Source organism: Colius striatus, chromosome 21 (genome assembly GCF_028858725.1).
Source record: "Colius striatus isolate bColStr4 chromosome 21, bColStr4.1.hap1, whole genome shotgun sequence".
In the NCBI taxonomy this organism is placed as follows: Eukaryota; Metazoa; Chordata; class Aves; order Coliiformes; family Coliidae; genus Colius; species Colius striatus.
Window position 1 is genome coordinate 3462926 of NC_084779.1, and position 26992 is coordinate 3489917.

Sequence of the window (26992 nt, forward strand, 5' to 3'; positions counted from 1 at the left end):
GGGTGCTGGGGAAGGCTCATGGGTGCTGGGGTGGGGTCATGGGTACTGGGGGGGGGTCATGGGTGCTGAGGGAGGCTCATGGGTGCTGGGGGGGGATCATGGGTGCTGAGGGAAGCTCATGGGTGCTGAGAGGGGAGCATGGGTGCTGAGGGAGGGTTGTGGGTGCTGAGGGAGGCTCATGGGTGCTGGGGACAGGGGTATCATGGGTGTTGAGTCCTGCAGGAGAGGTGCTCTGGTGGGATATTGCACCACTCAGAGCGTTGCTTTTCACTTGAGACCCTGCTTTGCATATGTAAATAGGGTTGCACACTGCTGTGCAAACAGGTGACCCCAGGGAGAGCTCTGGGGGGGCTCAGTCCCAGTGACAACGGAAAGAAGCTGGAACACAACAAGTTCCTTTATAAACATGAGAAGCTGTGTCAGTGTTTGAGTGAGGGAGCCCTGGCCCAGGCTGCCCAGGGAGGGTGTGGAGGCTCCTTCCTTGGAGCTCTTCAAGACCCACGAGGACACGTTCCTGTGTGACCTGATCTAGGTGGCACCTGCTTTGACAGGGGGTTGGACTGGATGAGCTCTGCAGGTCCCTTCCAGCCCCCCCCATGCAGTGATCCTGTGGCACCCCCCTGCTTGTCCCTGCAGACGCTGCTGATGGCACACGCTCTGCGCCGGATCCTCTACAGCACGTGGCATCACGCCGACCGCCAGTTCGCCTTCGTGGCCCGCAACCCCCACAGCCCCGCCAGCCCCCTCTTCTGCCACCTCTTCGTGGGGCCCCCGGGTGAGGTGCGTGGCCCAGCTTCCCCCTCCCCCTCCCCTCACAGAGCCTCATCAGCACTAGTTTTAATATTTGCACGCAGCTTCTGTTGCCTCCCCCAGGTCCAGACCCTGCACCTCCTGCTCTGCCGCTCCTTCCAGCTGGGCTACCTGTTGGCTCACCCCGAGGAGCAGGCGACCGAGGGGGAGCTGGTGGCAGCCACGGTGCTGCGGGAGCCGCTCAACCCCGAGGAGGTGTCACGAAACGTCAACGCTCTCGTGTCCTTCCGGCGCCTGCCCGCGGCCCCGGGCACCCTGGGCACAGGGGTAGGTGGCTCTGACAGGGAGCTGGACACGTTCCTGTGCCCCCCGAGCCAGGGGAACCTGCTTTAGCAGGGGCTTGGGCTGGGGGAGCTCTGCAGGGCCCTTCCAGCCCCCAGCACTCAGGGACTCTGTGAGCTCCAACGCCCTTTGCGTGGTGTTTGTGTTTCCATGGGTGGCGCTTTGCCGTGGCCGTTGTCTCACAGTGCCTGGCACGGCCCTTCCTTGCACAGCAGCTCTTTGCACAGCACTTCTTGTGCTGTTTGCATGGCTTTCCCCATCTTTCTGTGAGGAAACGCTGCAGCCCTGGGGCTGCTCAGCTGGAGAAGAGAAACCTGAGGGGGCATCTCATCAACACAAGTACCTAAAGGGTGGGTGTCAGGAGGATGGGGGGACACTTTTGTCTGTTGTCTCAACTGACAGGACAAGGGGTGATGGACATAAGGTGGAACCCAACAAGTTCCACTGGCACAGGAGGAGAAGCTCCTTTGGTGCTGAGGTGAGGGAACCATGGCCCAGGCTGCCCAGGGAGGGTGTGGAGGCTCCTTCTCAGGAGGTTTCCAACCCCACCTGGACACGTTCCTGTGCCCCCTGAGCCAGGGGAAGCTGCTTGAGCAGGGGCTGGGGCTGGAGCAGCTCTGCAGGGCCCTTCCAACCCCCACCATGATTTCTCCAGGCCCATCATACTCAGGCTTTTCTTGCACAGTGCTTTGTTTTGCACAGCCCATTTTCAGTGGCATTTTAAGGGGTGGGTTCCTTTTTTGCAGGGTGGTTTGCATGTTTCTTTTTGGCCTGGCATTTTTTGCAGAGCACTTTTACAAGGCATCTTTCCCAGGGTGTTTTTTGCACAGTGCCTTGCACAGCATCATTTTTTGCATGGTGAGGGGTTTTTTTGCACAGTTCCTTTTTTACCTGGTGAGTTATTGGTGTGGCATTTTTGCTGTCCTGCTTGTTGCACAGCATGGGTTGGGCTTTGCACAATGCTTCATGCCTAGAAAAGAGGAGACTGAGCTCAGGGGGATCTTGTTAATAGTTCCACATATCTCACTGGTGCGTGTCAGGAGGTTGGGGCAGCACTTTTTTCGATGGCATCCAGTGACAGAACAAGGGGTGATGGGATGAAACTGGAACACAACAAGTTCCATTTAAAGATAAGGAGAAACTGTGTCAGTGTTGGAGTGAGGGAGCCCTGGCCCAGGCTGCCCAGGGAGGGTGTGGAGGCTCCTTCCTTGGAGGTCTTCAGGACCCTCCTGGACACGTTCCTGTGTGACCTGATCTAGGTGGGAGCTGCTTTGGCAGGGGGTTGGGCTGGATGAGCTCTGCAAGTCCCTTCCAGCCCCCACCATGCTGTGATTCTATGAGCATCCCCCAAACACCTTCCTCACCCCTGTCCCAGGATCGAAGGCTGGAGGTAGAGGGCAGAGCTGGCTGCTGGCGCCCAGGGAATCCCTACTGCTCCCCGGTTCTGGTGCGGAAGAAAGCCATCCGCAGCAAAGTCCTGCGCTCGGGGGCTTACCGGGACTGCGGCGGCGAGAGCCAGCTGCACCAGCCGCCCCGGGACGCTGGTGAGTGACTGAGGGGAACAGGCACGGCGGGGTGGGGGGAACCACACACACACACATGTAGCCTCAGCTTCATGAGGGTGAACAGGGGATTAATGGGCTCCTGCAGCAGTGGCAGGATGGGAGAGCAAAGGGGCGAGGAACTTGGCTTTCCTCCCCGAAAACGCCGGCGTCCTGGCCGAGAGCGTGTGGGCCTTCGCCGGCATCGCCAGGTGAGTTTGTGGGAGCGACCCCCCCTCCTGCTCCTCATCACACTGCCCTCTGCACCAAACACCCAGCCACCCACCTCCTCCCCTGCAGGGAGGGTGGGATCGCGCTGCTGCGGCAGGACGTGCCCGGCGCCTTCCTCCTGCGCCCCGAGCCCGGCCTGGCCAAGCGCTGGTGCCTGTGGGTGCGGGCGCCCTGCGGCGTCATCCCCTATTGCCTCTTCAGGACACACCAGGGCAGGTTCTGCTTGGAGGTGAGGGGCTGCACAGGGGCAGGGGGGCTGAAGGGCATTCGCTGCACGGTTGCCCCCAGGCACGTGGATTCAGGGTGGCTGCACATGTGCTTGGTGCAGCTGTGCTTGGGTGCACTGAGGTGTAAGAGCATGTGATGCCATGGATGTGCTTTGGGTGCAGCTGTGCATCAGAACACAGATGCACTGTGGTATTGCTGCGTGTGGTGCAGCTGTGCATGGATGCACTGGTGTGTAATGTACTTCCCATGCATTTGATGCACAAGGCAAGTTAACTTGGTGCATGGTGCACTCATGCATACAATGTAGGGGTGCACACATGCATTTGTGGGTGCATCTGCACAGGTGCATCAGTGCATTTGCTTCCCAGTGCATGGGTGCACAGATGCATTTCCTGCACGGGTGCATGTGTGCAGGGGTACAGAGGGGTGCTGGTCTGTGGGCACATTGGATTGGTGGGTGCATCACTGCATGGTGCATGGTGCAGTTACCAGTGGGTACAAGTGCATGGGTGTACCCACCCTTTGCTGTGCAGCTTGTGGGTGCACGAGTGCATTGGTGCATGGGTGTGTGGTGCATGGGTGCACTGGTGTGATGGATTCATGAGTGTGCTGGGCACAGGTGCCTTGGGTTTGTGGGTGTATCAGTGTGCAGGGTGCAGCTGTGGGGTGCACAGGGCTGCATAGCTGTGGGTGCACCAGGTACATGGGTGTATTTGATTCCTTTGTGCACCTCTGCAGTGGGTTTGTGGCTGCATGGTGCACAAGTACATGGGTGCATGTGGTGCAGTCACTTTGGGGGGCACCCTGGGCGCACAGCACAGGGACATACGGGCATCCTGGCAAGGACTCTTGGCCACCACGGCCTCAGTCTGAGGCGGGAGGGAGGGATCTCACCTCTCCCCTCTCTCCCCACGCCGACGGCAGCACTCCAACGCCGAGTTTGCCAGCGTGGCCGCTCTCCTGGCTCATTACTCCGGGGTGCCGGGGGGCTGCTTCTGCCGCCTCACCCCCGGCCGCCGCAACCCCGGCTACGAGGAGCGGGACCCCGGCGGCGGGGCCAGCGCTCGCGGGGAGGCCGCCTGGGCCCCCGCCGGCCCCGTCGGGGAGCAGCACGAGCGGGGTTAGGCCCGGCTGCCACCCCCCTGCTCAGGCACGGCCACCCCTCCAGATCCCCACCGAGCTTTAACTCGCTGCCATCTGCCTTATTTATTCCCCCCTCCCCCGCGGGCTGTACGGCACGGCGCCGGCAATAAATGGCTCTGGTGCAAGCGGAGGCGAAGGTCTGCTGGCGGCTCGTTTCTTGCCCTGCTTCCCCCCGCTCCCACGCACACGCTGCCCCGCGCCCGGCTCCCGCAGCCTCAGCCCCTCGGGCTCTGCTGGCCGCGGTGCTCGCTGCGCCCCCCACGCGCTCTCCCGCTCCCTCGTGTCCCCCCCATCGCCACAGGCCGTGACGCGGTTCGGCGGGGCCAGGCCAAGCTGCTGCTGCCCCATCGCCATGGCAACCGCAGCCCGACCCCCAGCCCGGCTCCCCTCAGCTCCCTCCGGCTCTGCCTCAGCGCCCCTGCGCTTGTCCCGGCTCCACACGGTCCCCTCAGGTTCTCCCAGACTCCATCCACATCTCCCCCTTTCACAGCATGGTGGGGTTGGAAGCGACTTTAGAGCTCATCCAGCCCAACCCCCTGCAGAAGCAGCTCCCACCTAGATCAGGTCACACAGGAACGTGTCCAGGTGGGTTTTGAAGAGCTCCAAGGAAGGAGCCTCCACACCCTCCCTGGGCAGCCTGGGCCAGGGCTCCCTCACTCAAACACTGACAGTTGGTCCTTATGTTTAAATGGAACTTGTTGTGTTCCAGCTTCATCCCATCACCCCGTGTCCTGACACTAGATACAATAAAAAAAGCAACACCCCAACCTCCTGACACCCACCATTTACATACTTGTAACTATTAATGAGATCCCCCTGAGCTCAGTCTCCTCCAGGCTGAACAGCCCCAGGGCTGCAGCCTTTCCTCCTCACACACGTTCCAGCCCCTCAGCACCTTGCTGGCCCTGCACTGGCCTCTCTCCAGCAGTTCCCTGTCTCTCTGCAGCTGGGGAGCCCAGCACTGGCCACAGGATTCCAGATGAGGCCTCAGCAGGGCAGAGCAGAGGGGCAGCACAACCTCCCTGGCCCTGCTGCCCACACTCTCCTTGCTGCCCTGGCAGGGGCTGCCCAGATGGGCTGTGGAGGCTCCTTCTCTGGAGACATTCCAACCCAGCTGGATGAGTCCCTGTGTGCCCTGCTCTAGGTGGTGCTGCTCTGGGAGTTGCACTGGATGAACTTTGCAGGTCCCTTCCAACCCTGCAGATTCTGTGATTCTGTGATTTGCTTCCCTGCAGGACATCCCTGGTGAGGAGAACAGAGGTGCTGGTGCCATGTGCCACACTGAGGCAGGGACAGACCCAAACAGCCTCTGATGGGGCTCAGGGTTTGTAACAAACCACTCTGTGTGTCCTGCTGAGGAGAGGCAGGGTGGCAGAAGGGGACTGGCTGCCTTGCTGCAGTTCCCCATCAGCAGTGGCACTGGTTTCCATGACAACTGCAGTTGGCACTGGGAGGGCAGGAGTTGGGCAGAGCTGTTTCCAGGGTAACACCGTCACACCGCTGACAGCCGCTGCCTGTTGCCTGCACCCTGTGTCCTGCCCAGTCAGGGAGCCCCAGCTGACCCACTGTTTTCTTCTGCATCCCCCAATTCCCCTCCAGCATCCCATTTCTGTCTGTTCCTTTTGCCTTTCCATGTGAGTGACTTTGGTGACTTTGTGTCTCTGGAGCCTGTGATCACCTGCCATGGTGTGAAACCCTGCAAAGTCTGGGGTTTATGGAGCTCTGCAAGGAAAATGCCCCATGCATCTGTCCTGGCCGTGTCCTGGTGAGGTGTTCCTCATGGAGCCTCAAATCCAGCTGGGCTCACCACAGGATCCTCCTGCAGCACAGGCAGAAAGCCCAGCCTGGCTGTGACTCTGTCACTGGCCTCGTCCCAGCCACTCAGGACTTTAAACAAAGCTAAAATCCCACTTTGTTTAGTTTGCAGCCACCTCTGCTCTGTTCTGTGCCAGCCTTTCACAGCAAACCCTCTGTTTGACATTGCTTCTTGTGGCACGTGCCTTGCTGAAGCACCTCAGGCTCTTTCTTTGGAAGTCACACTCGGTACGTGTCGCTGTGTGGCACTGAGTCATGACAAAGCCCATCCTGAGCTCGCAGCTGACACGGTGCAGCCTTGGTTATGAATTCAGCAGACGTGACCATGCTGCTGGAAATGAATTCAGCTCGTTTCAGATTCGCTTCAGAGGGGGCTGCTGGAGGAGTGGAGGGATCCTCTCCATGCTTTTGTGTGGCTTTTTGTTGTGGGTTTGCTCAAGGTTTGGAATGTTTCTGTCATTTATGAGCTCGCTGGGTGAAATGTTCCTTCCACGTGATCGATAATTGCAGAGCAGATGCCGGCAGGTGTTTGTGGTGCTTTTGCCTGGGACGGGTTTTTGGTAGCTGGGGGGAGGCTTCTTTAAACAGAGTTGCCAGAAGCTTCCCCTGTAGCTCACAGGGCTGATGCCAGTCAGTTCTAAGATGGACCCACAGCTGAGCCAGATCTGGCCAATTAGTGACTGGGGTAATGACCCTGTGATTAATGTATCCAAGGGGAAGAAGTTGCTGAACTGCAGCAGCAACAGGGAGTGAGAAAGTGAGAGCTCTGCAGACACCAAGGTCAGTGGAGAAGGAGGGGAAGAGGATGCTGAGGCCCTGGCAGAAAGAGTCCCCTGTGGTGCAGCCCCTGGGGAGGCAGCTGTGCCCCTGCAGCCCAGGGAGGCCCCAGGGAGCACAGACCCACGGGCAGCCCGTGCAGGAGCCCAGGCCCGAGCAGGGGGGATGCCTGAGGGAGGCTGTGACTGCGTGGGGAACCCACCCTGGAGCGAGCTCCTGAGAGCCTGTGGGGAGAGAGGAGCCCAGAGCAGGTTTGCTGTCAGCACTTGTGACCTGTGAGGGCCCCAGGCTGGAGCAGTCTGTCCCTGAAGGACTGTTGTCCTGTGGGTGACCCACGCTGGAGCAGTTGGTGAGGAGCTGCAGCCCATGGGAAGGAGCCACGCTGGAGCAGTTGGTGAGGAGCTGCAGCCCGTGGGAAGGAGCCACGCTGGAGCAGTTGGTGAGGAGCTGCAGCCCATGGGAAGGAGCCACGCTGGAGCAGTTGGTGAGGAGCTGCAGCCCATGGGAAGGAGCCACGCTGGAGCAGTTGGTGAGGGACTGTCTCCCGTGGGAGGGACCCCACAGTGCAGCAGTGGGAAGCATGAGGAGGCCTCCCCCTGAGAAGCAGCAGCAAAGTCCATCTGTGATGAACTGACCCCATCCCCTGTGCTGCTGGGGGGAGGAAGGAGAGTCCTGGGCAGAGGGAGGAGTTTTAAGGTTTGGTTTCATTTCTCATCTCCCTGTTTTGATTGTTCATTAATAAATCAAACCCCTTTCTCCCCAAGCTGAGTCTGTTTTGCCTGTGACACTAATTAACTAACATGGAGACCAATGACTCCTATAGTCTGCCTGTGCACAATGGATGTGAGTTTGGGAGCCTGTTGGGGAGATCAAGGCTCCCCCTCAGAGCAGAGGGATTCAGCAAAGCCTGCTCTAGCAGTACCTGTGATGCCTCACTCTGTGCTTGGGTGTTCAAAGAGCTCCCAGTGACTGAGCAGATATTGGAGCCTTTGCCATAAGTGGTGAAGAAAAAGGTTTCTTCTCATGTAACACCCAGGCTAACAATGAGGGAGGCAGAGGGTGGCTCAGGGCAGGTTTCTTGGGGCCTGTGAGATGTCTGAATCAATCAGCAAACTTCTACTTTAAATTCTTTTTGCCTGCAAGCCCAGGAAGGTGGTTCTCTGGGGTTTTTAAATGTGGTTTTAGTCCTCCTTCAGGCAATACTAAGGCATTTTGATAGGTAACTGGATGTCCCAGCAGAGTGCAGAACCTGTGTGGTCTGACTGGTCACCCCACAGCAAAATGTAGGCCCTAAATTACTGGCTGAGAGTGTTCAGCCTGGAGAAAACGAAGCTGAGGGGAGAACCTTCTTGCTCTCCTCAGCTCCCTGGCAGGAGGCTGTGGTTGGGGAGGGGTTGGGCCTCTTCTCCAAAGCTACAAGTGCTAGGGCAGGAGGAAACAGCCTCAGGTTGCCCAGGGGAGGTTTAGTTTGGAGATTGGGAACGATTTCTTCATGGAAAGGGTTGTCAAGCCCTGGCATTGGCTGCCCAGGGCTGTGGTGGAGTCCCCAGCCCTGGAGGGACCCCAAAGCTGTGACTGAGGGCCATGGGTTAGTGGTGGCTGTGGCAGTGCTGGGGGAATGGCTGGACTGGAGAAGCCTAAAGGACTTTTCCAACCTCAGTGATTCTGTGAGATTCCACAGCTCATGATGTGGTTTGGAGTTCATGCTTCAGACAGCCTGGAGAAACTTGTTATCTGATCTCCTTTACAATGCAAGTCAAGTCATTTCACCCAATGATTCCTTCACTGAGCTTACTCACGGGGCTCATCTACACAAACAGCTCATCTGGTTCTCTGATTTACAGCTTTGACAGTGTGTGACACAGAGCAGATGGGGAAGCTTGCCACTTTGGCAGTTAAATGGAAGACAGCTGGAAAACTTGAGGAGAAAGTTGAGGAATCTGGCACAGCCCCCATAGCTGGAGATTTCTACTTGGCCAATTGTTAGCTGAAATAGTTAATGAAGTTGGTGTTTTTGTTGTCATTGTTAGGCTTTGTGAAGAGGCACCTGCACCTGGAGAGGAACAACCCCAGCAGCAGCACAGGCTGGGGGTGACTTGCTGGAGAGCAGCTCCAGGAGAGAGACCTGGCAGTGCTGGGTGAGAACAAACTCAACATGAGCAGCAAGGTGCCCTCGTGGGCAAGGGGCCAGTGGCAGCCTGGGGGCAGCAAGGAGAGTGTGGGCAGCAGGGCCAGGGAGGTTGTGCTGCCCCTCTGCTCTGCCCTGCTGAGGCCTGATCTGGAGTCCTGTGGCCAGTGCTGGGCTCCCCAGCTGCAGAGAGACAGGGAACTGCTGGAGAGAGGCCAGTGCAGGGCCAGCAAGATGCTGAGGGGCTGGAACATGTGTGTGAGGAGGAAAGGCTGCAGCCCTGGGGCTGTTCAGCCTGGGGAACAGAAGCCTGAGCTCAGGGGGATCTCATTAATAGTTACAAATATCTCACTGGTGGGTGTCAGGAGGTTGGGGCAGCAATTTTTCTGTTATATCCAATGACAGGACAAGTGGTGATGGACATAACCTGGAACACAAAAAGCACATTTAAGCACAAGGAGGAAGAAGCTCTTTCAGTGTTGGAGTGAGGGAGCCCTGGCCCAGGCTGCCCAGGGATGGTGTGGAGGCTCCTTCTCAGGAGGTTTCCAACCCCACCTGGACACGTTCCTGTGTGACCTGATCTAGGTGGGAGCTGCTTCTGCAGGGGGTTGGGCTGGATGAGCCCTGCAGGTCCCAACCCCCATCATTCTATAATTCTATGATTCTGTGACTTATTTTCTAGTTGAGCCTGCTGTAAATTACAGTTTTTAGGCAGTTAATATTTTAAAGGGTCTCTTTGCAGTGATGCAGACTCCAATCACGCTGCTTCACAAGTAACAGTCAGGGATGATGGCAAACACGAGCCCTCTCGCTGCAGACGTCTGAAATGCGCAAGTTGCCATCAGTATTTTTTACCATGTTTAGAGTAGCAGATGTTTTGCTCCTTCACATTGTGCTGAGGGAATGATTTGTTAATCAGAAAGATGTTGTAGATCTGGCTGGTGCTTACAGCACCAGTCTGTGTGAGAATTAGATGGGCAAGACTTTTGGGCTGCTGCAGACGTTTTAGCAAGAGTCTGGGGACCTTATTACACCATGGAAACGAAACTGCTGAGCTCCTCAATCAAAACAAACAGCCTCTGTGGGGAAAGGGACTGGCAGGAACCAAAGCAGCTTTTTAATTTGCCTGTCAGTGTTTATGTAAACCAGGTGAAGCAGGGAAAGGGTGAGAAACCCTAGCAATGTGCTCTCGTGGGCAACCAGTGGCATCCTGGGGTGGGTTAGAAGGGCTGTGGGCAGTAGGTCAGAGAGGTTCTGCTCCCCCTCTGCCCCCATCTCCTCCCACTCTGCCCTCATGAGACCACATCTGGGATATTGTGTTCAGTCCTGGGCCTCTCAGTTGCAGAAGGACAGGGAGCTGCTGGAGAGAGTTCAGTGCAGGGCCACAGAGATGCTGGAGTGGAGCATCTGCCTTGTGATGAAAGGCTGAGGGAGCTGGGGCTCTGCAGCTTGGAGAAGAGACTGAGGGGTGAGCTCATTCATGTTGCAAATGCATCAAGGGTGGGTGTGAGGAGGCTGGAGCCAGGCTGTGCTCAGGGATGCCAATGACAGGACAAGGGGCAACGGGCACAAGCTGGAACAGAAGAGGTTCCAAACACAAGGAAAAACTTCCTGGACACGTTCCTGTGCCCCGAGCGAGGGGAACCTGCTTCAGCTGGGGATTGGGCTGGAGGAGCTCTGCAGGGCCCTTCTAACCCCCAGCACTCTGGGATTCTGTGCATGGCACCAGCTCACTGTGCCTGACTCCTCACTCACTGTTCAGATGGCTCAGGCTGAGTACACTCCTTGTTTCTTCCACTCTTCCTGTTTCTCGCCTGTGTTCCTTCATTTCACTTTCTCCCTGAGAACATCGAGGAGGAGCAGATGCTGCTGAGTGTGCCCAAGTGCTGAGTCACCCTGAGGTTTCACAGCTCTCTGGGTGAGAGGGGAAGATTTGGGCTCCTTCAGCATTCAAGCCAGCTCTTGGACCTTGATGGCATCTGATAAGATGTGCTTTTTCTTTTGAAGCACAACATAAAACCTCTTGATAGGTAGGTTGGATTCCAGTCTTGATAAAAGCTGTAGTTTGAGAGTTGATGGAAGAACTGTTTCCCAGTGTAGTGTCTGCTCCAGCCTTTCCATGGCACTCCATTTGTTACCCTTCCTGCCAGCCTCTGCACATCACATAGGCATTCAGTGAACCTGTTCTTTTGCCTGTGCTCTCCAAGTACTTTCCTTCCCCTGTTCCCATTGCTGTCCATTGACTCCTTGTTTCATGCATCCTCCCTTTTTACTCTCCAGTTGTCAGACTTTTCACTTCTGGAAACAATCAGAAAAGGAAGTATAAACTCCTGCTCTGATGTTGTTACTTGCAGAGGGCTTTGTATGAAATAGGTGGAGGGGAGTGTGTGTGTATGTGTGTGTCTGTTCTCAGACCTCACTGGGAGTGTAAGGACAGGCAGATGTTCTCCCTGTGCAGGATCTCATTCAGGAAAGCACTAAACTCTGTGGTTCTAAGATTCAGTAGGTATTTGCCTAAGGGAGTCAGGGCCCAAGTGCCAGACAAAGGACAGAGCTTGAACTGGAACATAATGCCAAGAGAGTCCTTGTTCTTGATACTTCAGATGCTTCCTCTTCTTAAGAGGTATTATTGCTTTGCAGATGAGTGAGGGCAGGGCCACCTTACAGTTGAAGACCACCAAAGACAGTCAAATACTGGACCCATGGGGCTGAAAGAGGCCACCAAAATCAACCTCTGGGCAACATTACCTCAGCCCTGGCTGATGGCAAGTGTAAGCACATCCCCTTGAGACTCCAAGCTGACCAGGCTGCTGCAGGACTCCCTGAGAAGCAACACCAGGCCCCTCATGATTTTGTGCTTATCTCCAGGTGATAACAGCTACCTTTGAAAGCCTCAGTACTTTGCACTATGCTGATCAAGTGAAAACCATGAAGAACAAGCCTGGTATCAATGAGGATCCCAAGGATGCTCTGTATCAGGAGGAGATAAAAGAGGCTGAGGGCCACTCTAGCTGAAGAGAGGAGCATGAATAAGTTGTGTGATAGGAGAGTCCTTAGTGGCTGCTGACATGTTTTATCTTTGACAGCAAATTGTGAGGCCTAGGTGTGTGCTTACTGGATTTCCCCTCAAATTTTCCCTTACCTGTTGGAGGAAGACTTCTGAGTTCTGGTAATGGCTTTTTCCTTCCTTGTTGCCAACCTGACCTTATTTCACTGGTAAAGACCAGCTCAATTACCTGCTGATGTGACTAAAATCCTCAGCCCCTTTTTGATCCTTCTAGCTAGAATCTGCTCAGTCCCAGAAGAGAAGGTTTTGGCTGTGGCAGAGCAAAAATAAGCTGCAAAAGAAATAATAATACTGTAAAATTCCTTATGAAACAGATCTATGTCTTCAAAGTTCAGCCCCTCTCTCCCACTCTGTGAATGTTTGATGCAACAAGCTTTGCCCTGCTGATGGAGTGTCTGAGGATTCAGCCCAGCCTCAGCAAACTTGCTCTTTGCTATGAAGCAGGAATGGCAAATGCAGGAAGAGCAGCCTTCAGGGTGCTGATCACCTTTTGAGAAGGATCCCCTCCAAAGGGAAACTTGCAGCACAGGAATAAGGCTGTAAGAGATTTTTTCCCCCACCCCTTTCTGCCACCTCTCAGAAACAGCTTTGAAAAAGAAAAGGCAATTCCTTTGCACCTTTCCTCTCCTACCCACTTGTCTTTTATCTTCCAGTTCTGTTAGTATAGCCCTAGAAACAAGTTCCCCCTGTGTGAAAGAGATTAGGTTTATATTTGCTTTCATATTCCTGAAGCTTAAACCTCTCCCCCTCAGCTGGGTGCTGCCTCCTCCTCTCCTCTCACCTCTGGAGCTGGAGGCTGGTGGGCGTTTTGGCAGCACAGATGCTGCCACACCAGCACAGTTTGAAGGACTGTGAGATTCTTTGCTGGCAGCCAAGCTCTTTGTTCTCTTTCCAGGCATTCTACAGACAATCCCACCCAGTAATTGTGAGTGATTTGGGATTTCTGCTTTGCAGGGTTTCAACCTACTGAGTTTGAGCCTCAAACCCCAGGTACATCTCGAAGCAGCTGGTCAGACAAGTAAGTCAGGAGAGGGTATCCTGTCATGTCTGTGACTAAGGCTCGTGGGTTTTGATCACAGTCATTCAACAGTAGAAAGGTGAAGATAAAGGAGGGATATGGAGCTAAGGAGGGAGAATGAGGAGCTGGGGGCCAGAAGGAAATAAAACTCTCTCCTTGCTCTTTACAAAGCTGCTTCCAGGGCACCACATTTGCCCAAGACAGCGATTCCCAAGGCTAACTACTTACCTTCCATCAATCCTGTGTCAGCTTAAATCCCAGAAACAGTCAGTGAATACAAGATGGTAAAGTTTTATTGGGGCAGACATAAGATGTGACTGGAATGGACATTGAGGTGACCTCATGTGCAGTCAGGAGCAGGGCTGTCGTGTCAGGCTCTCTGTGGTGCCTTTCAGGAGTATAGGAGAGGCTGGCCCAGCTGAAAGGCAAAGCAGGCCCCCTGTGCCCACCTCCAAGACATCAGGAGCCTGAGGAATCACTACTCAAGCTGTCTGCTCTTGGGAAGAACCTCAGGAGGGAAGCAGGTGGAGAGGTGCTTCAGGCAGCAGCAGACACAGGATGTTTTTGCAGAGTTGGATTTGTGGCAGCCCTTTCAAGCCACAGCCACTGCTACTGCAGCAAGTGCTGGCTGGCAGCAGTGGCAATGCCTGCTCTCAACTCCCCCTCACTGACAGCAGGAGCAATAACTCATTTGCAAGACTCTCTGACCCAGCTTTGTCCTCTTCCCCATCTCCCTGATCCCTTTTCAGGATCAGCCTTTGTCCTTCCCTGCAAGCCCTGAGGTGATGAAAGGCAATTCTTGCCCTGGTAGCTGTGTGTTTCCAGCCTTAGGGCAATGTTTCTCTGCTCTTGGCAGGGGCTGCTCAGTCTTGATCCAATTGTTGTTGCACCTTGAGCCCAGGCTGACTGCAGCAGCCTATTCCATCACATGCAAATGTGATGCAGCCCTTGGGCTCCCAGTAGGAATAACAGACCTTTTCCTCCCAGACACATAGATATTAGCTTTTGGTGAGGTCTCTGTGTGATGTTTTCACAGATGTATGCTCTGGTTTTGCAGAGCCCATTGCTGACATTAGGGGTGTTTACTCTTCAGCTCCCATGAGGACTGAAACTACCCCTGAGAAGACACCTTTGCCTGAAGACTCTGGTGCTGTGGTACCTGAAGAACGAGGTCAGCCCAGGTACCTTTCAGGCTAATTGACCTCCCTGGGCTGAATAAACCCCAGTGAGGAGCATGGTGCTCTGTCTATCCCAGTACTCATGCTGCATCTTTTCAGAGCTGTGCCCTTTGGTTTCCTCTTGTCCTCAGGACCCAGCAGCACCTGGAGCTGCCTGAGAAGCTGGCACTGTGAGTGATGGAGCAGAGGTGGCTGTTGCTCCTGAGGGGATTTCATTGCCTGCAGCCCAGCAGCAGGTGCTTGCCAGGTCAGTGGCTCTGCTGCTCCTGCTAACAGCCTCCTGGGCATTGCTTACAACACACACAGGCAAGAAGTGACCCCTCTTCTTCCATGATACTACAGCAGTTGAGCTTCAGCTCTCAGTTCAGCACAGCACAAGACGATGCACACCTGAATTCTTCACCTCAAACTTGGTCCCATTCGTGCAGATCAGTAGGTGTGAGCTGCAGTGCTCAGTGATGCTGAGTGCCAGGATTATGAGAGAAAAATCTGAAGATGTCTGTATCAGCAGATGTGGATGCAAAAACACCATGCTTCCCAGATATCAGATCCTGGCTTTTTGCAGGGGTAGTTAATGAGGAGTTTGTAGAATGGAGTCTGGTGGTTGCTCACAGAGCTTCAGTGCCCAAACAGGCTCTCATTAAAGTTTAGAAATGCATAGAGGGTGGGTGTCAGCCTGGAGATGAGAAGGCTGAGCTCAGGGGGAGCTCATTAATATTTACAGATCTCTAAATGGTGGGTGTCAGGAGGTTGGGGCAGCAGCAGTTTTTTTCTGTTGTATCTGGTGACAGGAGAAGGGGTGATGGGATGAAGCTGGAACACAACAAGTTCTATTTAAACATAAGGAGAAACTCTTTCAGTGCTGAGGTGAGGGAGCCCTGGCCCAGGCTGCCCAGGGAGGGTGTGGAGGCTCCTTCTCAGGAGGTTTCCAACCCCACCTGGACACGTTCCTGTGTGACCTGATCTAGATGGGACCTGCTTTGGCAGAGGGGTTGGAATGGATGATCTCTAAAGGTCCCTTCCAACCCTCACCATGCTGTGATTCCATGATAAGAGTTTAATGCTGAAAAGCTCTCTGTTTTTTTACCACTCTTTCAGCTTTACTGTGAGCTCCTGTAGTGCTCACTGGGTCTGTTGGGCCTCTCCCAGCTGGAAAAGGAGCCACTGAGAACAACTCTGTACTGTGATTCTGTCTATGAATGGAGAGGGTCTCCAATGAAATCACTCCTTTTGACTACAGATGACATCTCAGTAGTGTGTGTGACAAACAAGCAGCAAATTCTCTTCTCATTCCATTGTTAAAATCAAAGTTCTGTGCAGATGAGGCAGGAGGGTTTGGTTCTGCAGGCACAGGGAGGCTTTCAAAGGCACCTGTTAAAAGCTTTACGTGTCTGGATGGCCTCGAGAGCTCTGACTCTTGCTCAGAGAAGCAAAGGCTCAGTTGAGCATTAAGAGATTGAATCCCAGGATGACTTGGCAAGTGGAGTGCAGTAGAATAGCAGGTCAGCTCTAGTGGAGAACGAGCTCTTTTGGATGGGTTTGAAGATAATTAAGAGGCAATTATCAGTGGAGGTTTTCTCAGTAGTGGTTTTCTCCAATTTGAGCCAACCTGAGTGATGAGTTACCCACTCTGCAGCAGATCCCTGTGCAGACACAGAGAATAGCTCTGCAGCAGGGCTTTATTTCTGTGTTGGAGCTTCCAGGGTGTGAGACAAGCTTGATTTCAAACCTGAGTCTGTGCCAGGTCATGCCTAAGTCATCAATGCTACCTGAATCTGCCCCAAAAAGAAACCCTACTGAGGCTTCCAGACAGACCCCTCCCAGAGCCACCATTTAAAACATTCCTTTGTGTCATTTTGCTCTGAGAGCCTTTCAAAGGAGGAGATAAGACTTTGACATGTAATAATATATGTTTCAATAAGAATTTCAATCTGGATTCCACGAAACAGGGATTTTAAAAAGAATCCTGTGGGTGTAGGTCCAGATTTCCCCACACACTTGTTGACAGGGGTGCTCAGAATCACACATGTTATTGCTCTGGCTCCAGAAGAGTGTTTATGACAGAAACTGTTAATAGAAGGAGAATTTGCTCTGGTTCCTGGGGAGCTGGGCAGAGAGAAATCTAAAGAAATTCAACATGGGCAAGTGCAGAGTCTTGCATGTGGGAAACAACCCCATGGACCAGCACAGGCTGGGGAATGAACTGTTAGAGTAGTGTAGGGGAGAGGGAGCTGGGGGTGCTGGTGGGCAGCAGGATGAGCCTGAGCCAGCAACGTGCCCTCATGGGCAAGAAGGACAATGGCAGCATTGGATGGGTTAGAAGGGCTGTGGGCAGTAGGTCAGAGAGCTTCTGCTTCCCCTCTGCTCTGCCCTTGTTAGACCACATCTGGAATAGTGTGCCAAATTCTGGGCCCCTCAGTTGCAGGAGGACAGGTTGCTGCTGGAGAGCTCAGTGCAGGGCCACAGAGATGATGGAGTGGAGCATCTGCCTTGTGCTGAAAGGCTGAGGGAGCTGGGGCTCTGCAGCTTGGAGAAGAGACTGAGGGGTGAGCTCATTCATGTTACAAATGCATCAAGGGTGGGTGTGAGGAGGCTGGAGCCAGGCTGTGCTCAGGGATGCCAATGACAGGACAAGGGGCAACGGGCACAAGCTGGAACAGAAGAGGTTCCAAAGCAACACAAGGAAGAATTTGTTCCCTGTTGAGGTGAGGGAGCCCTGGCAGGGGCTGCCCAGATGGGCTGTGGAGGCTCCTTCTCTGGAGACATTCCAACCCAGCTGGATGAGTCCCTGTGTGCCCTGCTCTAGGTGGTGCTGCTCTGGCAGGGGGGTTGCACTGGATGAGCTTTTGAGATCCCTTCCAGCCCTTCAGATTCTGTGATTCTGTGAATGGCTCTGTGTCTAACATTTTGCACCTCTGCCATGGTAGTTCTTAGAGGCTTGTTTGGGTGCATTTCTATGAGATAAGGGACGCAGCAACCCTCAGGGTGGTGAATTAAGTTGTTGAAACCTAAACCCCAGTGTTGTCTTTGAGGTGGGTGTCCTGGCCGTGCAGCATCTGGTGATGGGAGAGGATGTGACTCCCTCTACTGACCTATCTACTGCACAGCCTGTAGCTGCAGGAAGAAATTACACCCTGAAACGTTTTCTGGGGAAAAAACCAATACAAAAGCAGTGCTCTAAACTTTTGATTAAACTGAAAACCGGCTTTGTTCTGAGGCAGAGCCACAAGTCAGATAAGCAGAGATGTCCTTTATTTGCTGATGCACTGGGGACATGGGATCATTCCCAAAGAATGTCCCACAAAGCATCAAAATTGACAGATATTTATACCCAATATTCCTGTGTTCTTTTTTACTCATATACACATATAAGTGTTCATTAAATTTGCCTTTTACTTTAGTTGGTTATTTGTTACTTTTACACATTACACCACTCTTTTCAGCTAGACCCTTATTACACAAGTTACACATATTCAAAATCACTTGGCCAACTGACTGATTTAAGCCATGGATTATTTGGTGTTCTGGTACTAAGGGTACTAATTAGCTCTGGAAGCAGAATGTTATGGGGGTTCACGATAGTGAACAGCTTAATGGTTAATATTACAAACTCTTTTGCTGAAGGACAGAACCCAGAGGGCCATGAGCAATGGCACAGAATCGAGATGGAGGCCTATGGCCAGTGGAGTTCCACAGGGATGGGTTCTGGGGCCAGTCTGGTTCAACATCTTCATCAAGGACTTGGATGAGGGGACAGAGGGACCCTCAGCAAGTTCCCTGCTGGCACCAAACTGGGAGCACTGGCTGACTGACCAGAGGCTGAGCTGCCAGTCCCTGAGAGCTGGGCAGGCTGAGAGTTGGGCACAGAGGAACCTGCTGAGGGGCACCAAGGGCAGAGTCCTGCAGCTGGGGAGGAACAAGCCCATGAGCAGCACAGGCTGGGGGTGACCTGCTGGAGAGCAGCTCCAGGACAGAGACCATTCTATGATTCTGTGACTTTCTTCTTCCTCTGAAGCAGTCCCTGCCAACACGATTCTTGGATGTTTTATGGCTTGCAGGTGCATGGATCCAAACAATTCCCCTCATTATCACTCCCACCCTCCTCGTGCCTGGCTCCTCATGCATGTTGTTCTCTTTGGCAGCAGCTTCACCAGGGAGGCCTAGTTTTGCTTTGTTATGCTAACTAACTTATAAATTATACCTAAAATTAACTATTCAATAAAACCACTTGAATTTTCATACCTTCTAAAACAGGAACACCGTGAGGACTGAAGCACGAGTGATCCGAGTCTCTCGACCCACAAGAAGTTGCTCAAAAAGGAAAAAAAACTAAAGAGTTCATCCAGAGAACAGCCACGAAGACACTGTCAGGGGTGTCTACGCCCAAGGACCGCCGCCAGAGACCCTCAGCAGCGCAACGCACACGCGGGCTGGCTGGGGCAATACGGTCTGGAGTCCCGGGAAGCGGGGTGAATATGTATAACCCCTGCAGGAGCGATATAAACCGAACGGGTGCAGCGTGTGTGGCGCGATGACCGAGGGCTGGCAGCGCCGCCCCTCACGGCCCCGGCCCGGCCGGGCGCCGCCGCCATTCCTCTCCCCTCAGGGGCGGCTGCGCGCGCGCCGCGGCGGCGTCGCGCCCATTGGCTGGCGGCGGGGAGCTGTCTCTCGCTGATTGGACTGCGTCAGCGCAGCGCCCGGCGCTCATTGGCTGAAGCGCGCCTTCCCGCTTCCCGGAGGAAGGCGAGCAAAGATGGCGGCGGCCGCGCTGCGGCTGTGGTGGCTGCTGGCGGCGGCGGCCGCGGCCCAGGCGGGGCCCAGCACCCTGGTGCTGCTGGAGAACGGCAACCTCCGCGACACGCACTCGCTCTTCTTCCGCAGCCTGGCGGGTAGGGACCCCGCGGAGGGCTGGGGGAGGAGGTTGGGGTTACTTCCTCGCTCGCGCCGGTGTGTGGGGGCCCTTGGCGGGTGGCAGCGGGGCATCCTCGCCTCAAAAAGGCTCTTTAGGGGGCTGAGCTTCCGTACTAGCATGTGGGATCACCACACTGGTGCTTCTAGAAAGCCCTGCAGCTACTGTTTTACTCCAAAACATCAACGTTTGTTGGGGAAACATACAAGCTGGAACAGAAGAGGTTCCAGAGAAACATAAGGAAAAGCTTCTTCCCTGTTGAGGTGAGGGAGCCCTGGCAGGGGCTGCCCAGATGGGCTGTGGAGGCTCCTTCTCTGGGGACATTTCAGCCCAGCTGGATGAGTTCCTGTGTGCCCTGCTCTAGGCGGTGCTGCTCTGGCAGGAAGGTTGCACTGGATGAGCTTTTGAGGTCCCTTCCAACCCTTCAGATTCTATGAAAATCAAACCCTGGGCTCTGCTTTGCTGCTGCATGTTTGTGAGATGCAGAAGTTGTCCCTTTTTCTTTCCTGGCTGTAGACAGAGGCTTTGATCTCACGTTCCGGACAGCGGACGATGCTGGGCTGTCCCTGATAAAGTACGGAGAGTTTCTCTATGACAACTTGATCATCTTCTCACCATCTATAGAGGGTAAGTACAGGAGGGGAGAAGCCAAGTGCTTTTGTAGCTTTTGGTGATGTTTTGGAAGGGATTTTCCAGCTGATTTGTCAATTTTAATGAGATCTTTCACTTTAGTTTGTTACCCTTGGTGTCTTGTACCTGGCAGCAAACTGCTGATGTGTTCAGACCTTTAACGGTTCTGACAGCCACAAGAGCAGTGGTTTGATGTCTCACTGTGGTTTTACTTCTACCAGGGTATTATTTCTGGGAACTAATCATGAATCTCTGGCCTGTGCTTTCAGATTTTGGTGGAAACATCAATGTGGAGACCATCACTGCTTTTATTGATGGTGGTGGCAGCGTCCTGGTTGCTGCCAGCTCAGATATAGGTGAGTATCACACAATCCCAGAATGGTGGGGGGTGAGAAGGGCCCTGCAGAGCTCATCCAGCCCAACTACCTGCAGAAGCAGCTCCCACCTAGATCAGGTCACACAGGAACGTGTCTAGCTGGGATTTGAAGACCTCCAAGGAAGGAGCCTCCACACCCACCCTGGGCAGCCTGGGCCAGGGCTCCCTCACCTCAGCACCAAAGGAGCTTCTCCTCCTGTGCCAGTGGAGCTTATGTTTCAACTTGTGCCCATTTTACCCCTTGTCCTGTTACTGGGCACTACAGAAAAAGACTGGCCCCATCCTACTGACACCCACCCTTTGGGTATTTATCAGCATTGATGAAGTCCCCTCTCAGCCTTCTCCAGGCTGAACAGCCCCAGGGCTGCAGCCTTTCCTCCTCACACACATGTTCCAGCCCCACAGCATCTTGGTAGCACTGCCCTGGCCTCTCTCCAGCAGCTCCCTGTCCTTCTGGAACTGAGAGGCCCAGATCTGGACACAATATTCCAGATGTGGTCTCACAAGGGCAGAGTAGAGGGAGAGCAGAAGCTCTCTGACCTGCTGCCCACACTCTTGATGTCCCCCAGGATGCCACTGGCCCTTTGCCCACGAGGGCATGTTGCTGCTCATGTTTAGTGAGTTTCAGCCTCTTCTTGTAACAGGTACCTACCCTGCTCTGCATTGAGCAAATGGTTTATTCATTCTTCTCTGTGTTCCTGCGGCAAAACTGGTGAGAAAACACTTGCCCACTGTGAACTTCAAGGTTTGTGCTGTAAGGAAATGGCTGAGGAATCGCTTTTATCAGCATCTTGAATGGGAATTTAGCCCGGCGAGGCTGTGTTACCACTCAGGGTTTGGCTGGTGGAAAGCAGGACTTTAACATGAATATACTCTTAATTTGGAGGCCTGAGGCTGGTAATGTGTTCTGAAGGTGCCATGTGACAGAGACTTAATCCATTGTGTCCCCCCAGGCGACCCGCTGCGAGAGCTGGGCAGCGAGTGTGGGATCGAGTTTGACGAGGAGAGGACGGCTGTCATCGACCACCACAACTACGACGTATCCGACCCCGGCCAGGTAAAGGGGCTTGGTGGCACATTTCATGTGTTAGTGTACAACTTAGATGTAAGTGATTATGGGACTGGAGCATCTTCCTTCTGAGGAAAGGCTGTGGGACCTGAGGCTGTTCAATCTGGAGAAGAGAAGGCTGAGGGAGGATCTCATTAATATTGACAAGTATCTAAATGATTGGTGGGGTTCTTCTCCCCCTCTGCTCTGCCCTGCTGAGGCCTCATCTGGAGTCCTGTGTCCAGTTCTGGGCTCCCCAGCTGCAGAGAGACAGGGAACTGCTGCAGAGAGGCCAGTGCAGGGCCAGCAAGATGCTGAGGGGCTGGAACATGTGTGTGAGGAGGAAAGGCTGCGGGCCCTGGGGCTGTTCAGCCTGGGGGAGAGAAGCCTGAACTCAGGGGGATCTCATTAATATTGAGAAGTATCTAAATGATGGGTATCAGGAGTTTGGGGCAGCACTTTTTTCTGTTGTATCTGGTGCTTGGACAAGGGGTGATGGGCACAAGCTGGAACACAACAAGTTCCACTGGCACAGGAGGAGAAAGTCCTTTGGTGCTGAGGTGAGGGAGCCCTGGCCCAGGCTGCCCAGGGAGGGTGTGGAGGCTCCTTCTCAGGAAGTTTCCAAACCTACCTGGAAACGTTCCTGTGCCCCCTGAGCCAGGGGAACCTGCTTTAACAGGGAGGTTGGACTGGATTTATCTCTAAAGGTCCCTTCCAACTCCCACTACTCTGTGATCTGTGAGCTAAGTATATTCTCATTTTTATTGAGCTGGAACTGCTGAGGCAGTATGTGGATGTCTTGGTAAAGCTGCTAAATATGGGGGAGTAAATCACTGTAGGTATTACTCCGCTTACCAAACGGTGTTTAGATTTCCTTATGAATTCATTTGATCATAACTGGTGCTGGAGTGTGGTTTATCCTTTTTTTATTGTTGAGTTGTTCATCCAGCAGCTGCTCAGTTACAATGGTCTGTAAAAGCAGTGAGCTTTCAGACAAGATGAGCTTTGCTGCCTGTTTGAACACTGCCCTGTCTCTCTCTCTCTCTCCCTCTCTCTCTCTCTCTCTCTCTCTCTCTCTCTCTCTCTCTCTCTCTCTCTCTCTCTCCCCAGCACACACTCATCGTTGCAGATGCTGAAAATCTCCTCAAGGCCCCCACCATTGTGGGGAAAGCAGCACTGAACCCCATCCTCTTCAGAGGAGTTGGGTAAGTGACCCACAGTGTGGGGAGAGAGCTGAGCTGGCTTTTGAAGGGGAAGGCAAGCAAAACCTGCTGGTGTTGCTGCGAGGGAGGCATGGAGTGAGCCAGCTGTGCCTCTTAACAGGAACAGCCTCATGATTTCAGAGAAATAAAATCTCCAGAGCAGAGTTGATGACCTAGGAGAGTTTCTTAACCTGGATTGGTGAAGGTGTATATCTCACAGGGCTGTTTCATTTGGTAGTGTGTGCAATCTCTGCTGTTGTTTTGCCAAGTCTGAGGGTGTTTGTGTATTGCTCTGGGTGTAGGGGGCCTGGGGGGGTGTCTCTGTCACTTACTGTGTCTCCTCCTGCAAGGATGGTGGCTGATCCTGACAACCCACTGGTACTGGATATCCTGACTGGTTCCTCCACCTCTTACTCCTTCTTCCCAGACAAGCCCATTACTCAGGTACACTTGGATATTGTTTTTCTCCTCTTTTGGGCTGTGCTGCTATGATTAAATCCCTGAAATTTCATCAACTTGTGGAGAAGTGCTTGAGTGTTTAGTTGATTTTGAAAAGCTTGGGCTGTTGTCTGCTCTCTGATATGTCCCTGGGATTCTTCCTCTTTGCTTTTTGTGGGTGGGAAGACATCCAACATGAGGGCTGCTTTGGATGAAAGGCCAGGGGATCAAAGCTCATCTCCTGGGTTCAAGCCAGCAGAGGAGGCAGAAGCAAAATGCTGTCAATCCCATTTCTGCTTATTCTGAGCTTCTTGGTCTTTACTTAATTGCTAGCTGCAGCCAGGCTGTTCCACCCTGCAGCAAACCCAAAATGAGCTCTTTAATCATCCTGAAATTAATTAAACACTCCTTGGGCAGAGAGGAACCTTCTGAGGTTCAACAAGAACAAGCTGGGGAGGAACAAGCCCATCAGCAGCACAGGCTGGGGGTGACCTGCTGGAGAGCAGCTCCAGGAGAGAGACCTGGCAGTGCTGGGGGAGAGCAAACTCAACATGAGCAGCAATGTGGCCTCGTGGGCAAGGGGCCAGTGGCAGCCTGGGGGCAGCAAGGAGAGTGTGGGCAGCAGGGCCAGGGAGGTTGTGCTGCCCCTCTGCTCTGCCCTGCTGAGGCCTCAGCTGGAGTCCTGTGGCCAGTGCTGGGCTCCCCAGCTGCAGAGAGACAGGGAACTGCTGGAGAGAGGCCAGTGCAGGGCCAGCAAGATGCTGAGGGGCTGGAACATGTGTGTGAGGAGGAAAGGCTGCAGCCCTGGGGCTGTTCAGCCTGGGGAACAGAAGCCTGAGCTCAGGGGGATCTCATCAGTGCTCATCAATAGCTAAAGGGTGGGTGTCAAGAGGATGGGGGGGTATCTGTAGTATGCAGTGCCAGGACAAGGGGTGATGGACATAAACTGGAACACAACAAGTGCCACTGGCACAGGAGGAGAAGCTCCTTTGGTGCTGAGGTGAGGGAGCCCTGGCCCAGGCTGCCCAGGGAGGGTGTGGAGGCTCCTGCTCAGGAGGTTTCCAACCCCATCTGGACACGTTCCTGTGTGACCTGATCTAGGTGGGAGCTGCTTTGGCAGGGGGATGATCTTTAAAGGTTTCTTCTAGCCCCTACCATTCTGTGATCCTGTGATTTAAACCCCTTCCTGTGCAGTACCCACATGCTGTGGGGAAGAACACCCTGCTGATCGCTGGCCTCCAGGCCCGTAACAACGCCCGCGTCGTCTTCAGCGGCTCTTTGGATTTCTTTAGCGACGCCTTCTTCAATTCTGCTGTGCAGAAAGCCACCCCTGGCTCCAAGAGGTGTGTTGGCTTCCCAGCCTCCCTGGCTGAGGAATGTTTGGGGATCTGTTTGATGTAGAAAGTCCTGGGAAATGGGCAGTACGTTCTGGGAAAGAGCAGAAGGCTGGAATGAGCTTGGGGGTGCTGAATTCCTTTGGCCTTGTGGAACAAAATGCTGTGGGAAGCAGTCCTCTCTTTCAACCCCAGGTTGCTTGTTGTGGCTTTCACATCTCTTTGGTTTGGGTTTTTTTGGCATGGGGTATGTTTTTCTTCAGCCTGGCTGTTATGCTTTCTGCCCCTTCCTTCATTATTCGAGATGGTGAAGGGAGTCGAGCATCTCCCTTGTGATGAAAGGCTGAGGGAGCTGGGGCTCTGCAGCTTGGAGAAGAGACTGAGGGGTGAGCTCATTCATGTTCCAAATGCATCAAGGGTGGGTGTGAGGAGGCTGGAGCCAGGCTGTGCTCAGTGATGCCAATGACAGGACAAGGGGCAACGGGGACAAGCTGGAACAGAAGAGGTTCCAAAACAACACAAGGCAGAATTTGTTCCCTGTTGAGGTGAGGGAGCCCTGGCAGGGGCTGCCCAGATGGGCTGTGGAGGCTCCTTCTCTGGAGACATTCCAACCCAGCTGGATGAGTCCCTGTGTGCCCTGCTCTAGGTGGTGCTGCTCTGGCAGGGGGGTTGCACTGGGTGAGCTTTCCAGGTCTCTTCCAACCCTTGAGATCCTGTGATTGTGTGATCCTGTAGGTACTCACAGACAGGTAACTACGAGCTGGCTGTGGCCTTGTCCCGCTGGGTGTTCAAGGAGGAGGGAGTGCTGCGTGTCGGTGCCGTGTCCCACCACCGCGTCGGGGAGCTGACGCCTCCCAGCGCCTACACTGTCACAGACCTGGTGGTAAGGCAGCTGCTCTGCAGAGGCAGCTTGGGGAAATTCCAACTTGGAATGGCTTTGTTTTTTTTCAAGCAGCTCTGATTAATTTCATGTCTCATGGTGGATTCCAGGAGTACAGCATTGTCATTGAAAAGCTTTCTGATGGCAAGTGGGTCCCTTTCGACGGAGACGACATCCAGCTGGAGTTTGTCCGCATTGACCCCTTTGTGCGGACCTTCCTCCAGCGGAACGGTGGGTTTCAAACTGTCACAGAATGACACAACCATTTCAGCTGGAACAGACCTGTAAGCCCCTGGAGCCCAGCCTCTGTCCCAGCCCCGTCACCCACCAGCCCATTGCCCTCAGTGCAACACCCACCCTGCTCTGAAACCCCTCCAGGGACGGTGACTCCAGCAGCTCCCTGGGCAGCCCCTTCCAATGCCTGACAGCCCTGGCAGCAAAGACATTCCTCCTCACATCCAGCCTCAACCTCCCCTGGGGCAACTTGAGGCTCTTTCCTCTTGTTCTATTGCTTGTTACTGGGGAGAACAGACCGACCCCCACATCACTACAGCTTCCTTTCAGGTAGCTGTAGAGAGTGAGAAGGTCTCCCCTGAGCCTTCTTTTCTCCAGGCTCAACAGCCCCAGATCCCTCAGCCCTTCCTCATCTGAGACGAGCTCCAAATCCTTTCCTAGCTTGGTATCCACCTCTGGATCCTCTCCAGCATCTCCATGTCCTTGTAGAGAGGGGCCTAAACCTGTACACAGTATTGGAGGTGCAGCCTCACCAAAGCTGAGTCCAGGGCAATGATCACCTCCCTCCTCCTGCTGACAACACTATTCCTGATCCAGGCCAGGATGCCTTTGGCCTTCTTGGCCACCTGGACACATTGTTCCCCCAGCCCCTGGAGGTTTGCCCCAGCCCCATCCCTCCTCTGACCATTGGCCACTGTCTCGTTCTCAGGGGGCAAATACAGTGTGCGCTTCAAGCTGCCCGACGTCTACGGAGTCTTCCAGTTCAAAGTGGATTATAACCGACTGGGTTATACACACCTCTACTCCTCCACCCAGGTAAGCACAGGGAGGGTGGGGAAGCCATTGCCCCAGGAGGAAAGGTGTCCCCTGGCTGCTGCACTAACAGAGCTGCTCTCACCCCTCCCAGGTGTCCGTGCGTCCCCTCCAGCACACGCAGTACGAACGCTTCATCCCTTCGGCTTACCCCTACTATGCTGGCGCCTTCTCCATGATGGTTGGGCTCTTCATGTTCAGTATTGTCTTCCTGCACATGAAGGAGAAGGAGAAATCTGACTGAGCTCCCTGTGGGAGGAGCCTCTGCCCCAGGTGGGAACGGACAGACCCTTTGGGGCCCCTGTGAGGACTGGTGGTAGGTGCCACACACGCTATGGGTTTGTGTTCTTTTTGTTTTACACATCAGGGGGTTGATAGGAAAGAATAAATGATTTTTTTGGGAGGAAAATCTGTTGCTGAAGTGTCTGCAGACCCATAACTATGAAGCCTCAGGTGCTGTTTGGGGAAGAGTTTGCTGTTTCTCTTCCTGCTGTTGTATTGATTTGAATTTAAGATAAACTCCCTTTACAAAATAAAGTCTCATTCCTCTTGCCTGGGGTTGGAATAAGTGAATGCACTGCGTGGGGCTTTCAGGCTCATGAGTGGCACTGGAGGGACTTGTCCCTACATCACCCTTGCCAGGTCACAGAGTCCCAGAATGGTGGGGGTTGGAAGGGAACTTTAGAGATGATCATCCAGTCCAACTCACTTGCTAAATGAGGTCCCACCTAGATCAGCTCACACAGAAACATGTCCAGGCAGGTTTGGGAACCTCCTTTGCCCCTCCCTGGGCCTGGGCCAGGGCTCCCTCAACTCAACACTGAAAGAGTTTTTCCTTGTGTTTAAATGGAACTGTTTGTGTTCCAGTTTCATCCCATCACCCCTTGTCCTGGCACTGGTTACAACAGAA

General features: G+C 53.9%; 2 protein-coding genes and 1 long non-coding RNA gene across 3 annotated transcripts; 2 read left to right on the forward strand and 1 right to left on the reverse strand.

Annotated features, from left to right (window-relative positions):
- The first annotated feature begins 636 nt into the window (after positions 1 to 636).
- SH2D5 (SH2 domain containing 5) lies at positions 637 to 4257 on the forward strand. Its single transcript, XM_062012982.1, has 7 exons — positions 637 to 780; positions 874 to 1077; positions 1305 to 1328; positions 2465 to 2636; positions 2743 to 2845; positions 2934 to 3093; positions 4017 to 4257. Exons 1-7 carry the CDS (start codon positions 646 to 648, stop codon positions 4215 to 4217), a joined length of 999 nt encoding a protein of 332 aa, XP_061868966.1. The 5' UTR covers positions 637 to 645; the 3' UTR covers positions 4218 to 4257.
- A 5779-nt stretch (positions 4258 to 10036) lies between these two features.
- LOC133627446 (uncharacterized) lies at positions 10037 to 18818 on the reverse strand. The gene is made up of 3 exons (XR_009820202.1): positions 18461 to 18818; positions 12098 to 12293; positions 10037 to 11253 (listed from the first exon to the last, which is right to left on the reverse strand). It is a non-coding gene; the product is annotated as an uncharacterized LOC133627446 (long non-coding RNA).
- Positions 18819 to 18958: 140 nt separating this feature from the next.
- DDOST (dolichyl-diphosphooligosaccharide--protein glycosyltransferase non-catalytic subunit) lies at positions 18959 to 26634 on the forward strand. Its single transcript, XM_062013130.1, has 11 exons — positions 18959 to 19107; positions 19644 to 19754; positions 20027 to 20113; positions 21087 to 21190; positions 22292 to 22386; positions 22734 to 22827; positions 24016 to 24164; positions 24891 to 25038; positions 25146 to 25266; positions 25979 to 26085; positions 26177 to 26634. Exons 1-11 carry the CDS (start codon positions 18972 to 18974, stop codon positions 26324 to 26326), a joined length of 1302 nt encoding a protein of 433 aa, XP_061869114.1. The 5' UTR covers positions 18959 to 18971; the 3' UTR covers positions 26327 to 26634.
- The last annotated feature ends 358 nt before the right edge of the window (positions 26635 to 26992 follow it).

Coding starts and splice junctions, on each gene's coding strand:
- DDOST (XM_062013130.1), top strand. CDS start 18,972: ATGGCGGCGGCCGCGCTGCGGCTGTGGTGGCTGCTGGCGGCGGCGGCC. Junction 19,108..19,643: donor CTTCTTCCGCAGCCTGGCGG/GTAGGGACCCCG, acceptor TCCTGGCTGTAG/ACAGAGGCTTTGATCTCACG. Junction 24,165..24,890: donor GCCACCCCTGGCTCCAAGAG/GTGTGTTGGCTT, acceptor GTGATCCTGTAG/GTACTCACAGACAGGTAACT.
- SH2D5 (XM_062012982.1), top strand. CDS start 646: ATGGCACACGCTCTGCGCCGGATCCTCTACAGCACGTGGCATCACGCC. Junction 2,637..2,742: donor CCAGCCGCCCCGGGACGCTG/GTGAGTGACTGA, acceptor GGGCTCCTGCAG/CAGTGGCAGGATGGGAGAGC. Junction 2,846..2,933: donor GCCTTCGCCGGCATCGCCAG/GTGAGTTTGTGG, acceptor CCTCCCCTGCAG/GGAGGGTGGGATCGCGCTGC.